The sequence below is a fragment of the Peromyscus californicus genome, unplaced genomic scaffold (assembly GCF_007827085.1).
Source record: "Peromyscus californicus insignis strain IS unplaced genomic scaffold, ASM782708v3 Scaffold_1__1_contigs__length_55948999, whole genome shotgun sequence".
NCBI classification, from domain to species: Eukaryota; Metazoa; Chordata; class Mammalia; order Rodentia; family Cricetidae; genus Peromyscus; species Peromyscus californicus.
This window is the reverse complement of record NW_026294492.1, coordinates 24,321,250-24,338,687: the sequence shown is the minus strand read 5'-3', so window position 1 is coordinate 24,338,687 and position 17,438 is coordinate 24,321,250. Positions and strand designations below refer to the sequence as shown.

The following is a 17,438-nucleotide window of genomic DNA, read 5'->3' as shown; positions in this document are numbered from 1 at the left end:
GTGTCTTGGGGTCTACTGCTCCCATCTAGATACCACAACCCATTCGCCACTCTGCTTGTTTACTTCCTGTGGTTCCCAGGGGTCTCTTGCTCCGCAAGGCACCAGCAGCCATGGGGTTGGGGGTGGTTGGTGGTGTGAACTTCTCAACTTCAGAGTCCATTTTCCTTTCTCCGGAGCTGTGTCTAGGGGCAGCTGTCTCTTTCCCTTTGTGGAAGTTCTCAGGGGTGGAGGTTAGCTACAGTTGACCTGCCATCTCCCCTTTTGGTTTGCTCTGTTCTTGCAGTACCCTAATCAGGCTACTTTCTCCTTCTAACTATGGCAGGGGAGGGGGAGTATAGGCATTAGACACCTCCCCCCCATTTCACATTCCTGAACCCCTCATACAGCACTTGCCCAACGTCTGCTGGGGACAGTTTGCCTTTATTTAATTTTTAGCAGAATTGCTTTTGTAGGTATGGCAAGCCATGTCTGTAAACGAGGGCATGGAATCCAAGGCAGTGAATTTTGGAAAGGTGATGGAGCCAATCCCAAATCCAGCCTACATAACTTTCCTTGGGACTGTGCAGGACAGCCCAGGCAGAAGGGCAGAGCTCATGAAGATGTAAGGATGGGTGAGGTGAGTCAGTGAACAGAAGAGCCAGTCAGTCCTAGGAATTTGAAGAACAGGGAGAGTTAGAAACACACGCCCTAGGTTCAGCCTTAATCCCTCTCCCCACCCTTCTCCTTTCAGATCAGGATTTCTCTGTCTCTTCTTGATTGACATTTTAGGCTGGACAAGTCTTTGTTGTGAAGGATTGTCATGGGCTTGGAATGTTTAGTCCCATTTCCTGGTCTCAGAAGCAGCAGCAGCAGCAACAACAACCATCCAACCAATCATGTCACTAATGTGTCCCAGACAGCCACGTGACCCATTTTGTAAGACTTCCACTCCAGCTAACAGCCACTGTTTTAGGGCCATCGGCATCCCCATTTGTCCTGGACTGAGAAACTTACAGGGATTTGGTGCACAAGGCCCACCCAGAATAATCTGGGGGCACACTGGGATATCGATCAACTGAGAAATAAATTCATTTCTTGGTCCTGTCCGGACCGTGCTGGCTGAGGGGCATTGTGTTGATGCTGTGGCTGTTGCAGTGATACTGTTTCTCAAGATGCTGCTGTGCCAGGCATATCTGACTCACGCTCTTTTTTCCCTTTTCTGTGGTCTTCCAGGAGCACTGGCGGTGTCCTCTTATAGGCTGGCTGGGTGGCTGCAGGGTTGGGGAAGGACAGAGTGGCTGCTGATGTGGAGGGGGGGTGGAATGGAGCAGTGGGAGGGGCAGAGCAGGGGGAGCCTATTGGTGTGGCCTGCGGGGCGTAGACCTTTACACCAGGAGTTAGTGGTACTTGATGGGGGGAGGGGCTCAGCTCTATTACTAGACTGTGATTATATTGTATAAGCACTTTATTTATTTAGTGTTTGTAATATTTTATTTGTTTGTTTATTTTTGTGAGTTCCTCTGATAATTTGACAACTTCTGTGAAAGTCTCAAGCATGTTTTGTTTCAGGATTGTTCCTATGATGAGGATACTTTTGCAACAGTGACAAATACTTTTTTTCCCTAAGTTTATAAGGCACATCCGAGAGACACATTTGTCTCTCAGCTTTCTGATTTGGGTATCATTTTTGTGTCCCTTTTCCGGGATGAAACAGCTGAGTTCTGCAGGCAGTCAATGACAGACTTTATGTAGTCAAAGGTCAGGGTTTGAGTCTGGACACTAAGTTCCGTGTCTGGGGCCTGCACAGTTCACCAGGCCACCAGAGCATGAGTTAAGTACGCCAGTGCCGAGTCTGTGTTCGTCGAAGCTGGACTGGTAACATAACAAGTGTAGACGGGAAGAGAGTGAATCAGCCCCCTTGGCGGCAGCTGACAAACGGCTCCTTCCCCTTCTCTTCCTGGCATGGCAATTGGGAGGAGGATGAAGCAGGTTTCACAAGGGCAGGTGCCCAGAATTCACAGTCATCTGGTGCCAAGGCGCAGTCCTCACTAATATATTCACACACTTTCCTCTGTGTACTTGGACTTACGAGTAGAGAGTGTGTGTGACTCGCTGTGTGTTGGTTTGGTCCTTCCTGGATTATGTAAACCTGTGACTATTGCCAAGAGCTGTCCATGCCTGGAGCTGGTTCTTTCCCATTGGCCGAACTTTGTTTCATTTTGCTGGGAGGCGTATCTTTCAAGTTGCGGGGCAGTGATATCTACAAGTACCTCCTAGGAGTTCAGTGACTCCACCAGCCGAGATGACAGCAGACGAGTTGGTTTTCTTTGTGAATGGCAAAAAGGTAAGCAGGAGTCGCCTTTTGGTTTGGAGTTCCTGCTGTCTGGGAAGGGACGTGTGTCATCTCTCTTACCTGGTCCCTCTGATTTAATCTGGTTTCGTTTTATCCCTTAAAAGATATTGCTGTAGTTTGGTAACTTTAGAGCAAGAAGAACACAGGCAAGATTCTCAGAGGGCAAAGGAGGCAGGGAGAGGGAGGAAAGAAGGGTGTCCACTCTGTGGTAGTGGTCACCCTGACTCAGAGGCAGGAAAGGAACAGAGTCTAGGTGAGGTGGGGAGTCATCAACACCCATCCATTTCCGTGTTTAAGTAAACCCAGCCTAGTACTTTGATGGCTCTCTTTACCGAGAACAGTAGCAGGAATGTGTTTCCACGCTCATGCCGGGATATAAAACACATAGAGCCGTCAATTCTGATGTATCCTGTATTATAGCTTTAACAACTAGAACTGATTTACTGTGTGGGGACATATACTGACACCTTGTGGCAAGCCATTATTATTATTATTATTACTTTCCTAAAGGAATCCCCCCTCTGCCATCTCTCAGTTCTTTAAATAAATATTGCAAACCCCTTAAATGTCGCTGATGCATGAAGATGTAGGAAAAGTGGCATGGGGACCATAAATCCCTGGTAGCCTGAGAATCTTTGCTACTTCCGTGCAGTGCTGGGAGAGAAGGGGGCGATGAGTGTATTGTCTCCTGTTCTATTTACCTCCCTGCAAGATACTCACAGCACTCCAGCCCCTCCCCACTTGAGAATAAACAAGATCGGAGGAGAGGATCCCTCATGCTCCAATGTAACCGGACAGTTATAAATATGAGTGGGCCAAAGGGTCCCCAAAGAAGAACGACCTTACTTGTTTTGTTGATACTTTTGTGTTGATTGGAGAAACTGAGGCACTGCTGAGGGAATTTTCAAGAATGAACATGTGCTTCTTGCTAGGGACTTAAACTGCCGGGAGTTTCAGGAGCCATTTCAATACGAGTACTGTCAAGCCTCCTGGATTCAGATTGAGTGATCCCACCTCTGGGTCCCCGGGTCCAGGATCCTCTATCTGAAATGATTCTTTTTTTTTTTTTTTTTTTTTGAGTTGAGCTGCTGGTACCAAAACAAGAGCTAGGTCAAAATGCCTAAGCTGGTGGTAGTGAGGTCCTTGCATCCAATATTTTCAACTTCTCTTGTACTCAGCAGTAACATCATGCAGGTGTAAGAAACAGCTGTTAAATTGGCTTTCTAGAAACACTGTGTACACAAAGATGTCTCCTTTGGGGCATTAATGTGTGTGTGTGTATGTATGTATGTATGTATGTATGTATGTATGTATGTATGTATGTTTTCCAGTGAGTTAGTAGCAGGATCCAAGGACTCTTAAGGTCATGTCTTACTCTAAAGTTTTATTATATATTAAGCTGTTGATCTGCGTGTGACCCCCCGCTTTTCTGAAGGGACAGCTTGCTGTCAGGCTCTGTGTCTGGAAAGGAGGGTTTTTGAGGTGAACTGGCGTGGCTGAAATGACTTCCCTTTGTATTTTCTTTGAACTGTAGAGGAGTGACTTTTAGATTTTTTTTTTAAGAGAGTTGTATCCTACCAGTCCCTTCTATCTCTGGAAGGTTCTGATCCTGTCAGGTTCTCACGATGAACAGCCAACCACGTTCATCCTTTAAAAAGATGTGGGCTCTTGGGAAACTGCCAGAAGGATGAAGAGGCCATGCCGAGGGTAAAGACTGCTTTTGCAGTAGTAATAAGCAGAGCAGAGGCAGATTGGGTAAGTTTGGATTAATTTCCTTTTTCAAGATGCTCTAGGCATTGGGCCATAGATATTGTGCAAAGACGTTACCAAAGGAGCTGAGGAAAGATGGTGGCTTGTACTCATCTGGGAGCAGGCAGATAGCAGAGGACAACACGTAGGAGCCAGTTCCTTCTTCCCCTATGTGGGTCCCAGCGATTAAACTCAAGTTGTCAAGCTGGGTGGCAAGTGCCTTTACCTCCGAGCCATCTTGCCTGCCCCTCTCTGTCTCTTCCTTCCAGGATAAATGTACTGAATCACATATGTGTGTGTGTGCATGTAAGCATACAAATAACTTTATATATTTAGCAAATATGTATAGCTATATGAAACATATACCCCTTCTGGATAATTGAGAGTGTCAGACATCACATCTCTTCGTTTTTTTATCCTAGGAATAAAGATGTTTTTAGAGATGGACAGTCCATTTATGGAACTCAGAAAATACAGCACTCTGATATGAAAGCACTATGTGTCTCATGCACATTTATTATAATTTCCCCACTGATGTCATGTATCATCAACCAGCAGAGTCGGACCATGGATGCCTTGGCTTTGTCATCTCATCTCATTGAACTTGCAACAGCTCCTGTGTTTCCTTAGTCTCTAGTGACATTCTCATTTCTGAAGAGAATAGGCCAAATATTCCTTAGGGTGACACTAATTTTGAGTTTTTCTCATGCTGTCTTATAACTCAGTTCCCAGTCTGCTGTTTGGGCAGGACTACCCCCGGGAAGTAATGTGTCTATTTCTGCAGCATGTCCTATCAAGGGATATATCATATCAGCTTTGCCAAAAGTGACTTGAACTTTCAACTCTAGGCTAAGGCAGTGTCCATTAATTCTCTTCCCCAAAAAGCAACTCTTTTTTTAAAATTTATTTATTTATTTATTTATTTGAGACAAGGTTTCTCTGTGTAGCTTTGGTGCCTGTCCTAGATCTCGCTCTGTAGACCAGGCTGGCCTCGAACTCACAGAGATCCTCCTGGCTCTGCCTCCCAAGAGTTGGGATTAAAGGCGTACGCCACCACCACCTGACCTTTAGTTTTTTATTACTACATTTTTATGCATTTATTCTGTGTGTTCACATGCGTGTGAATGTGTGTGTGTGTGTGTGTGTGTGTGTGTGTGAGAGAGAGAGAGTGAGTGTGTGTGTGAGAGAGAAGATATGAATGGAACTCAGCTCACGTCATTAAGCCTGGTGGCAGGCACCTTTACCACCTGAGCCATGCTGCTGGCCTATCAACCCAAATTTTTACAAACCTGCTTCCCCACAGTGTAAGTTACTTTTATATCACTGTCATTACAATGCCTGGCTGGATCAATTCAAGGAAGGAAGGATTTGTTTCGACTCATGATTTCAGAGGGCTTAGTCCACAAATACACTTGAACAGACAGACCGTCCTGGTCATGCAAGAGTGTGGAGGACAGTTATCTACAACATGAGAAGGAGAAAGAAGAGCCAAGGCTGGGTGTAGCCTTTAAAGCCTACCTGCCATGACCTACTTTCACCAGTTCCCCCAGCTCCCTCCCATCAGCTGAGTAACAAGTATTCTAAACAGGACCCTGTAGGGAACCTTTCAGATTCAATCTGAGTGACACCTGCCAAGTATTTTCCCCTCGGGCTTCTATTGAGTGAGTGTTCCATGCTACTCCTCAAAAATAGCATGACTGTTCCTTGCAGATATTCAAGGGAGGGTGGGCCTAAAGATGTGATGATGTATAGAAAATCTTGAATAGGGGAGCAGATGACGTCTTCTGACAAGTCAAGATGTGTGAGAAAGAGGGAGACACGCTCAAGGCGTGGGCCTGGGAGAGATGAATGGATTTTCCATCCAATCAGATGAGGTTGCCTAGGAAGTAGGAGGCAGGACAACTAGAACTGAAGACTGAAGACGGATTTAAAAGGCTCTTGAGAGATACTAAGGAACTTACCTTGACTTTATATGGTCACAGCAGGGGTGTGTGTGTGTGTCTGTGTCTGTGTTGGGGGGGCTAGTGTGACACTATAAAAGAGGAAGGAGCAACATGAGAAGTAGCATGCTTACGGTCACTGATGCCCACCAGAAGGGCGATAAAGGTCAATTTTATTTGCATTCATGATTTTTTTCCTCCAAGAAAAGAAGCTTCAATAACCAGAATATTGAGCAAGCTGGACTCCTGGGGTGTTATCATAAAACAAAGCTAATTTTTTTTTAAAAAATTAATTTTAAGTTAAAATTTAAAAATTATACAAGTGTATATTATATGTTGATCACATTACACATATACCCCCACCCTCTACTTCCTCCCCTCCTCCCTCCTGTTAGTTCCCCTTTTTCCCTACATAGTTTCACTTCTTTTGTCATATATATACACTTTATGTATAGACAAAATCTATGGATCTCAAATGAGAGACAACGGAATATTTGTCTAAGAATTCTAACTTGTATCTCCCATTTTCCTTTAAACTTCATTGAAGGGGGGGCATTCTGCAAGTTTCAGAAATGTACTATCTGGAGTCAGTCCAAAAATACTGTTATTGGGGCTGGGGTGATGACTCGGGAGATAAGAACACCAGCTCTGTAAGCATGAGAACCTGAGTCTGAATCCCCAGCATCCATAAAGAAAGCCAGGGATGGCCACACGAGCCAGCGTCGGGGGTTGGAGACAGGCAGATCCCAAGAGGTCATGGGCCAGTCAGTCTAGTCTCTACGGTGAGTTTCTGGTTCAGTGAGAGACCCTGTCTGAAGACAGAGTGAAAGAGCTGGAGGGAGACACCTTATGTCCTATTGTGGGCTCTCTCCCTTTGTATGTACATGTATCCATACACTCACATGCACGAACTGCATACATACATATCACACACTACACAACACACATATATACACACACAATTTTATTTTCTAGTAAAGTTTCCCCAGTCTCAACTTAGAATGAAGTCATGAGATAGTAAGAAAGATGTCACTTATAATTGGCTCTGTTTTAAGGTGACCTTTCAACTGTTCAGAGCGAACTCTTTTGATGTCTTCAAGGGTTCTTCAGGGACCACTGCATGGAGCATTTGCTCACAGATCCCATGACACAAGTGACATGCATTTCTTAGGCCCTGGGCTTTCTCTCAGCCTCCAACATGAAGGGTCTATTGTATAAAGAAGCCATCTAGTAGAGGTCCCATCACTTCCTTTAAGTAATCCTCCTGTGAGTGACTTAAACACACTCAAACTAATTCTGTGTACATTATAGATGGTCTGTAGTATGTTCACTGCTAACAAAATTCTTGGACCTACTAAATTCTGGCAATTATGAACCAATACTTCCACTTCTTTCTTTTAAGTTTAAGTAGGAGTTTAAACACATCATTTTTAGTTAGCAGCATTATGTTAGGTCAAGCTTTAGCTGTGGTGTGGCAGATCACTGTATGTCTGTTCTATGCTGAACCTGCAAGAATAAGGGTCCTGAATGGTGATGTGTCAAGCGGGAGGACCGGGGATAAGAAATAGAGAGAACAAGAAATAAAGAAGCCAAAAGCAATAGTTGGGACCAGGCGGTCTTGCATAAGCTGATGACTCACACCAAGCAAATTTACTAAGAAGTACAGCCTCATATATTTGATTTGCAGAGGGGAAAAATGGCCAAGGTCAGCAGAGAGCTACGTCAGGCAATGCTGGCAAAGGGAACCCGGCATTCCCCAGACACAGCTGTCTTAGGACTGATAACCCCAGCTCAGGGGGTTAATTCAGGTCCCCAGAAGCCACAACCTTGACTCTTCTGAGAAGACACTGGCTCCAGCCCTAGACTGGCTTTGTCAAGTCCACCCTGGACAAGAACAGGACAAGAGGTCCCTTTGTTCTTCCATCAGGGCCTCTGAGAAAGTCCTGGGTTGGTCTGGCTCCTGACACTACGCTTGCAAAGGGAGAATGGTGGATTGATGAACGGTGTGAAGGGTGTTCCTTCTCTTAGTTTGAGGTGTGAAGCAGATATTTCCTCCCCTTCAACTTGAAGAAACACTAGGACCCATAGCACAGTTCTCTTAAAGAATCTCTAACCATAATTTCTGTGCCTTTAAGTATGAGGAGTAAGTGAAATGGGGTCTCAGATCTCTTTTGAAGGTTTCCATCTGGGAAGAGCATCTCCCATTACAGACGACCTTTTCTATCTTACTGAACATGTGGATGGGGTTTTGGCTTGAGATTGCTCTTCCATGCTAGTATATTCTTGTTGCTATTGGGGTAGCTTGTTATATAGAACACTTTGCTGTGAGCATGGTCAGCTTTCTATCATCACATACAGCGTCTAAGCAGGCGTACTCAAGGAAACAAAGTCTGTGTGCTGACAGCTCAGACACCCCTGGAATTTGTAGCCGGGATGAGGCAGGAGAAATGAGATGATATGCTTCAGTTGGAGGAGAATTTGCCTTGCTCTTGCCGGCATAGAACCTTAACATTCTGTGGTGTGTCCAGGTGGAGTTCTAGGACTTGAAGGCATGATCATGTCTTATAGTGCATGTGTTTGTTTTTTGGAATTGTTGAGAAAAATACCTTGATTGCCATGGTCTGTTCAGAATGTGACCATTAGCTCTACAAATTTTGGGGTGAGATATGGAAGGGGGAAAGCAATGGAAAAAGAATGGATAGACAAATCTTTGATGAGCTTTCTTTTCTTTTCTTGGTAGGTGGTGGAGAAGAATGCAGACCCCGAAACAACTCTTCTGGTCTACCTGAGAAGAAAGTGTATCCTGACTCTGCAATGGGAGTGAGGATGAGGGGACAATGGGACTCTTCTCTGAAGCTTACATCATTTCCCAGTGACCAGGGCAGGGCTTTGAAGGAGTCTGGACAGCTGCAGTAATCAATAGTTGGGAGACCTTGAACACTCCTTGGCTGTCTAGATTGTAGCTCTCAGTTTTCAGATGAGAGGACTGTTATGGTGTTCTTTCAGATTTTCTTCAGTGAAGAGTTTAGTAATTCAAGGATTTGATTCTGTGCCCAAGAAGACCCTTCCTCATCAGCCCCTGTGAGCTTCACGGTCATTCTTCTTGGGAGCAGTGGGCCCTTCTTTAATTGACATTTGCTTAACATATAGAAGACTACCCAGGAGCCTCTCTGGCTCCATAAAGGCCCAGAGAGACTAGGGAAGGGTTTCTATTTTTTTTCCTTGCATTGTTGGGCACTGAACCTAGGGCCTTCCGTATACTAGGTGAGCTCTATTTTGCTGGGTATTCCCAGACAGTGGTTGTGTACTGGAAAGGATGATCACAGAGGGAACTGTATAAGGCACCAAACTGCTTAATGGCAGGCTTTAGAGACATCAAGGGCAGGAGTCTCCTTAGGGCAGCGGTTCTTAACCTTCCTAACGCTGAGACCCTTTAACACAGTTCCTCATTTTGTGGTTACCCCCAACCATGAAATTATTTTTATTACTACCTCATAACTGTAATTTTGCTACTGTTATGACTTGTAATGTAAATATCTAATATGCAGGATATCTGATTTGCAATCACTGTGAAAGGGTCATTTGGCACCTTCCCCCCACAAAGTGGTCACGATGCCTTAGAGTGTCCTGGGTTGCTGCTCTTCATCCATTGTGGAGAGGGCTTCTGTAGGATCCCCTACACATTTTGTTCTTCCAGGTTATTGACGTATTCTGGGACCCTGGATCAAAAACAACAGAAATTACAGGTGCTGATACTTAATGAACACTTACTACGGACAGGCAATGTTCAAAGTAGGTTGTGTAGCTGATCTCACATAACCTTCCCAGAAAGTCCATGAAAGTATAACATTGTTCCCTTTTGAGAGGAAATAAGGTTGACTGATTAAGTAACCTGCTTTTCACTAAGTATATTCTGGGCAAGTTCTGGCAGACCCTGGATAGAAGCCTAGAGCCACGTGCTTTACTACCCACCTGGGCTGGAAACACTCCAGGGGCCTGATGTCAGGACTATGCTCATTTTGACGTCTGTCTGTGGTGTACTCCTCCCCTTCCGAGAGGTATGCGTGTGGCTCCTTTGAGTGAACCATTTGCTCAGTACTCACAGAAGTGAGCCCAGAATCACAGCTTTAACTTTAGTTCACTCCCTTCCTATCAGGCAGCATGGCAGATGACTTGGTGGGACCCTGGTGGCCTTTGTGTGGCAGAGGGTTCAGTGGGTCGGCAAAGGGAGACACCATTTCCAGTCCAACTCCACCAGGAGGTTGCTGAGATGAATTTCAATGTTCTGAAAACAAAGCTAATTTTAGTTTCCTGCTAGTTTTAGTTTTTGTTCTGCAAGCCTAAGAACCCCAGAAACACCTAATCACACGCAGTGGACTGATTTGAAGATCAAAGCTCAAATGAAGTTTAAAATGGAAAGTTGCCATGTAAAGTCTAAAGTCCTTTTCATTATTGCAGTCTGAGAGCAGGAAAAACATTCCTAGCCTTCCTTCAACTCTGGGGTTTCTACAAAGATGCCAAGATAAAGCCTACATGGCCACCATCTCTGTGCACATACATTCTAGCTGTATCAACAGCAAATAACGTCACATACCTTGGTTAATGAGACCAAAGAAGCAAACCAAAGAACTTTAGGTCTTAGGAGGCCTCTTTGGCTTAAAGAAAAAATGTAGCAAGAAGAGGAGGGAATTACACAACTCTGAGAGTCAGGAGGCTTCTGAGTCAGAGGATTATAACATACAAGACGACACTCTGCACCTCATACGACAGCTGAGGCCTCAGCTTGTTTTTGCTTTGCATTTTAATCTGCAAAGAAATAGCAGCTCTTGTCTGCTACGCAAATTGCTGTGGAAAAGCAAGAGCTTTTAAGTGTAAGATGCGATGCTGTTGTTCCTTGTTCATTTTATCTGGAAAATGGAGGACATGGCCAGCTGCTGATAGCCATCTGTGTCTCCCATCTTCAGAAGAGATATGAGGCCTTAGGGGACTGACAGAAACTCAGCAGTTTCTGATTCGAGGAAGGTGGCCACGTGACTGCTGTGGGTTTGAAACAGCCTGCTAGTTAGCAAGGCAGTTTCTTTCCACAATATATGTAAGAGCTGGGTCCATTATTGGCTCCAAATCTTTAAAACTCTTTATTTTTAACTTGTATATATTTTGTGAGAGATTCAAAAGTCTATGCCCAGTTTTGGTTTTGGTTTCCAGCTTGAAAATTTCAGGGTAAAAATCCAGGACTTGGTAAGTCCCAGAACATATCATTGCCTGGCTGACACACCATATGCTCAGTCTTTGAGGTTCATGATTCTCTTGCTTAGACCCTGGGGGAACCTTGACCCTGGAACTTGTGTCCTGGATGGTGCTACGTGGGTGCTGACTCACCTGTTCAGTTTAGGTGATCTGTTCTCACATCTGTAGGGCACAGCCCTGCCTCATGAAATGAGGAGGTCATGGCTCTGCTGCCTCCTGGGTCAAGGGCTTGAGCCGTGTGTAAGCTCTGTCTGTGAGGCTCTCCTCAGCATTCCCATCCATGTGTAGAGTCCTTTCTCTGGATCTGTGTCCTTAACAAGTGGCTGCTCAGTGGGGCTGAGCGGGACCAAGCTTGGCTGCGGAGAAGGTGGCTGCGGGGCATGTACGGTGATGATCTCTAAGTATGACCGTCTTCAGAACAAGATCGTGTATCCTTTGCCTGCTGCCTGGTGGTCCATAGGAGGGTAGGATGTGGGGTTACCTTTGTAGTGAGTGTGTGAGTATGTGTGTTTCTGAGAAGACTCCAATCATGAACAAGGAGTGCAGAATGATGTCTTGTGGGGTATCTTTTCTGGCTGATGAATGGGGGCCAAACTCTGAACTATTGATAAAACAACCATTCTAGAGTCCAGGCTAACATGCCATCCCATAAAATCCTTCTCCAACTCCCCATAGTAAGTCCCTGACTTCCTCCCCGGTTTCCTTCACCACCAAGGAAGGGCCTGATACTCCTTAAACTGAACAATATGTAGAACTCATGAACTAGGCCTACTTGTTTCTTGATCTTGCTATAAACTTCTTCCTGTCCTGCATGTCCTCTCATCCAGGGCTTTCTGCCTGGAAATACTGGACCCAAATAGCATCTCCTCTAAGACGTGCTCCTTGATTCTCCCAAGGTTGAGTTAGGTCCTCCATGTCTACGCAGGTTCCTTAGTGCCCTCTGGACAGTCCCCCTGAATCATTTACTGTCAGATTTTTACATTACATCTTCATACCCACTTCTCCCATGTTGAGTGCAAGCTATTGCAGGGTAGGGATTTCATCTTATTTACCCTTACTCCCTCAGCCCCCAGCAGAAAGCTGGTGTATTGATGGCATTAGAAACTGACGCTGGCTGTTTTCATGAAACAGCGAGGCTCAGTCTCAGATGGAATAGAACCCCCTTTTGTTCCTGCCTCAGGGTCTTAGCTAGAGAGGCAATGACATCAATAGCAGACACAAGAACATAGTGTTGAGCAAAGAGATGTGGGAAGGCTCCAGGCCTTATCAGGTCCTGCACTGCTCTGATGACCTCAGTAGCAAGGAAATGACCTTAATCTGTGCTTCTAGTCACTTTTCCGTCAATGCCTGCCTGGCCCCCATCTGCTCCTTGCATCATGTTGCTGTGACAACTGTGGAAGGCATAGGAAACACTCAGAAGCTGCATCCTGTACAGGTGAGTGGGCTGGTGAGTGTGAAGTCGGAACATTTCACGGGTTGGCCTCGGTTGGCCAAGTCTGCAGCTTTGCTCTGGGTTGTTGGAAGAAGCTTCACTGTTTGAGCAAAGGAGGTTGTTCCAGGGCCCTCTCCAAATCTCTTCTAGATACTACAAGGTAGAAAGAATGGGCATGCACATCCAAAGCTCCCCCATCACTAGGGTCAGGATGGTATAACACTGAATGACCCCAAGGGAACAACAAAATCAGCTGAATCTAATGTCTAGGGGTATCCTTGCTCCAGACCTGGGAAGGCAGGGAAGGACACCTTATTCTTGAGTATGGTTTGACAACCCACCGTCTCCCAGATTCCAGATTTCCATGGCTCCCGATGATAAGCCCATGTACTCCCTATCACGTGGAGTGCTTATTCCTTTTGCACCACTTACCTACCACTCTTGGACGATACAAATGTTGAATTAGTTACTTTATACATTGCTGCTGCAACATGCCCAATAGAAGTAAGTCGAGGAAGGAAGAACTTATTGGGGGTACTCACTAATGTGGTAGGGAAGTCATGGTGGTAGGGGCTTGGGGCCACTGGGCACACAGCATCATAGATAGGAAGCAGTGAGTAACGGAATGTGCATGTCCAGCTAGTTTTCCCCCTTCTATTTAGTCTTAGATTCAGCCATTTCCTTCCCTCAACCTAATCTAGATAAGCCCCCGTAGCCTTGACCAGAGGCAAACCTAATCTAGATAATTCATCACAGGATTTACCCAAAGGCTCGTTTCCTAGTTGATTATAGGTCCTATCAAGCTATAAATCAATATTAACCACCACAAATACGGACTACCAGATCTTCACTCTCTTGAGAAAGAAGGATAAGATAATAGAAAGGGCTGGGTATGTGACTCAGTTGCCAGAGTACTTGCCTACCATGCATGGAGCTCCGGATTGGATCCTCAGCACCACGTAAGCTAGACATGGCACATGGCCCACTTGTAATCCTAGCACTGGGAAGGTAGCAGGAAAAATCAGAAGTTCAAGACTGTCCACAACTTTGCTGTCCATAGCAATTTTATGGCCCGCCATAGAGACTTAAAAATGCCTGACTTGGGTTTCCTCCCTTGTGGAGCTGGACCACTTGGCAATGGTTTAAAGGCAGGGACAGTGAGGGATCTATGCACAAATCTAGGGGTTTGAAGAGAGAATCTGAATGCTCTTAGGCCAAGTAGGACACTGGTGGAAGCAGAGGACAGTGGGCAGTTTTTTCACTGGGGTAACTGAGGCGAGGGTTCTTAGGAAAATTGCATCCAGAAATGCCTCTGGCATTAAAACTGGCCCATAGTCCTCTCTTGACCACCTGAGGAAACATCTTTCAGGAGGTCACACCTTCCTCAGTCTTCTTCTCTGACGCCAGGCACTGGGGCCCCCGGATGAACAAACAGGTTCTGTTCCACAGGAGGAGCATCCAATCCAGTCTGTGAGGTCAGAGCAGGGTGAGGCTGTTTCTTAGACAGGAAAAGGGGACACCCCTAAACCTGCCCAACCTGCAGGAAGTGTGAGCTTAATTTGGGCCTGTCTTAGTCTTTGTGGCTAAATAAAGAACGAGTAGTATGGACACAGCACAAACTCTTATTCTTGGTGTTATTTTATCTCTATATAAACAACAGGGCCAGAGTCTACTTCTTGCCCATGTGTTTTTCTTGGTTTCTGGCTTTCCCATGTTTCCTCCTGTCTCCTATTAGTATCACGTGACTCAACGGCCCAGTCATAGACTGCTCCAGAGTCTAGGCTGAGGCTGCAGCCCTACCCTTCTCCATTCTCACACTCTCCCTAGGTAAGTCAGATGCCCGCTGCCTGAAAGTGGTATCCACATTTGTCCTTTCAGCTTTGACCCCGCCTCGGAAGTCAGACTCATTTACAATTGCCTACTTGACACCACTGTTTAAATGTCTAATCTCAATCTTATTAAAAACCTATTTTTGCCCATAACGTCTTCCTTCTTGGGTATTTGTTCTACCGGAGTCAATGGCAAAACAGTCCACTCTGTTTTCTCATGATAAGAATCGAGGAGTAAACTTTGATTCTCTCATACACTACCCCCTATCCAACCAGAAGTGTGGTCCGCTCTCCAACCCAAACCATCTATGACACTTCCCCTATCTGCTTTTCCTCTTGCTATTTGGTCCATGCCATCACCTCTGTTTGGTTGGCTATACCACATCCCTGTGCCCCATTTCTGTGTGGCCCAGAATGGCTGTTTTTTTCCAAACCATGAATCACATCACTGCTGGCTGAAATCTCCCAAGGCTTCCCATCACACAGAGAAATTCTGTATCCTGTCCTGGCCTGTGAGGAGCTGCTTTCCCAGCCAAGGTGTTTAGCACCAGCAGGTTCCACCCATATTCTCTCAGCCGCTCTGGCACACCAAGCTCATTCTGAGTCTTCTTGCTGACTGTTCTCATTCCCTGATCCAAACTGTGATATCGAAGCCAGACGCAAGATCCTTTCTGGAGTGGCCTTTTCTGACCAGGCTCAGGAGACACCAGTCTCCGTGGATCATGTCACCCTGTGCAAATTCTCTACACAGCACTGGGCACCACATGGAATTTTTCTTATTCCATTTTTTAAAATCAGTATTACCCTATTACAATGTGGGCCTCCTGTAATCTCTCCCCTTTTCTTGTCTCTGTTTATAGGACCTTTCCATGCCTAGTGCATACTGGGTTTATAATCTGGGTTCACAAAATTAATGAATAGACTGTAGATAGAGAGGTTATAACATCCTGTGAGTTTTACTTAAGTACCGAGAGAGATTCCTAAGAGGAAAAAGAAAAGAAAAGAAAAAGAAAGAAAGTCACATGGATGAGGAAAGGGGCCTTGTGGTCAAAACCTACCAGTTTGGGGTGGGATTTTTTTTTTTTGTGACATCCCATACATAGAGTAAACTCAGTTTAGCTTGGGCTCCAGTCTGCATGTCCTTCCTGTGCTCAGAGGGTGCCTTCACTCAACAATCCAGAATGCGGTACCAGATTGGGATAAGACATGCGCTGGTCCTTCAGAAGCGGTGCTGGAATTGCACTGTAGGTTTCTGTAGCCAGAGGAATAGAGCAGAGTGCTTCTATTTAGGACTCATGAGCCTGGGCCAATTCCTGAGTCCCCTGAGTGAGAACAGTCACTGTTCCCCCAAGAGACTTGTCCACTAATAGCTAACACTGATGGATGCCTACAGAATGCCAAGTACAGTGCCAGGAGTTTAAGGTAGTCCTGGCACCTGCAATCCAGCTCCTCAGGAGGCTAGGGCAGGAGAATCTCAAGTTCAAGGCCTCCCTATACTACATAGTGAGACACCATCACAAACAAACAAACAGTAGAAAAAGGGCTGTAGACATTGTTTAGTGATAGGCTCAGTCATCAGTAAACAAACAGAAAGAAAGGGAGAATAAAGAAAAGAAAAGGATGAAAAGAATTTTTTTAATGAATTACATCTTTAAATCCTTGACTGTAAGTAGGAGGATGGTCCTCATCATAAAGATAAGGAACCTGTGTCTCAGAGGGGCTTGGTCACCTGATAGTGACCCCCACAGCTTTAAGTGAATTATAATGGAGCTGTGGTGAGCAGTTCCTGACAACATATGCATGGGCTATCTGTCTTTTTATCTGTCTTTTTTAGGAAAGAATTGCCAGAAGCCATGGTTCCCAATGTGGTTTCTGTACCCCGGGTATTGTCATGAGCATGTACACGCTGCTCCGAAACCAGCCAGAGCCCACCATCGAGGAGATCGAGAATGCCTTCCAAGGTGTGGACCTTCGGGCACAGCCCTGGGAGTGGGGTGGGACATGGGTCCTGAACAGGTCAACATGGTGACAGTCAAGAACAGACTGGGAATCAGACTGGGAATCCAGGTGTTGCTCTTTGGAAAGCTCTGGCCACCAAAGCATGATGACCAAGATCTACTGGGAAGTTAGTGTTTTCCTGGTTGTTCACATTAGATCTTACTCCCTAGGATGTCTACATCCTGTTCTTCATGGGCAGCCATGTCCCAGGACAGCTAGTATGTAAGATCATTGATATTTGGGAAACTACCTAGATCAGTGGTTCTCAACCTCCCTAATGATGCAACCCTTTAGTATAGTTCCTCACGTTGTGGTGACCCCAAGTCATAGTTATTTTCATTGCTACTTCTTAAGTGTAATTTTGCTACTGTTATGAATCATTTTTGGAGATAAAGGTTTACCAAAGGGGTTGAGAACCACTGGTCTAGAGTCTCATAAAACGTGGTTTGTTCACTTGACCTTCGTCAGAACAGTTTCATCAGGGTGATTGCCACTCAGGAGGAAGACAGACTAGATGCTGAGTTACAGCAGTTGTTGGCTTCCTGTCCAGTCTCCTGTGAGTGGATTGGATCTCTCTAGAGAATTTAATCCAGAAGGTTTCTCCATCCATTCAGCACTCCAGTCAATCATCCATTCAACTCCATTTGAGTCCTGTGTTACACACTCTCTGAAGTGTAAGGGACACAGGACAAAAGATGGGAGTCCTTCCTCCAGGGATTCCCACTCTAAAGAGAGGAAGCATATTGGTGATATAATTTGAGAAGCTCACTGAGGAGGTTGATCAGACACCCTGGGAAGGCTAGTATGTGCTTGGTCTGGGCATTCTGGGAGAGCATCAGGGTGGGTGTTTTGAGGAACAGGACCTTTTAGGCAGCAGACATAGAATGTCAAAGGTCAAGTGCATGCAGCAA

The 17,438-nt window shown here is 45.5% G+C and overlaps 1 protein-coding gene across 2 annotated transcripts in view; it reads left to right on the top strand.

Annotated features, from left to right (window-relative positions):
• The first annotated feature begins 2,196 nt into the window (after positions 1-2,196).
• Xdh (xanthine dehydrogenase) overlaps positions 2,197-17,438 on the top strand; it is a 64,907-nt gene continuing 49,665 nt past the window's right edge. Inside the window, exons 1-6 of one of the 2 annotated variants that reach the window (XM_052746241.1) lie at positions 2,197-2,323; positions 3,933-4,087; positions 8,762-8,819; positions 11,600-11,696; positions 12,598-12,703; positions 16,364-16,490. In XM_052746241.1, coding sequence (XP_052602201.1) covers positions 4,031-4,087; positions 8,762-8,819; positions 11,600-11,696; positions 12,598-12,703; positions 16,364-16,490 — 445 coding nt within the window. In that variant the 5' untranslated portion in view covers positions 2,197-2,323; positions 3,933-4,030. The remainder of the gene's footprint in view (positions 2,324-3,932; positions 4,088-8,761; positions 8,820-11,599; positions 11,697-12,597; positions 12,704-16,363; positions 16,491-17,438) is intronic. The other variant, XM_052746242.1, reaches the window with a different exon arrangement.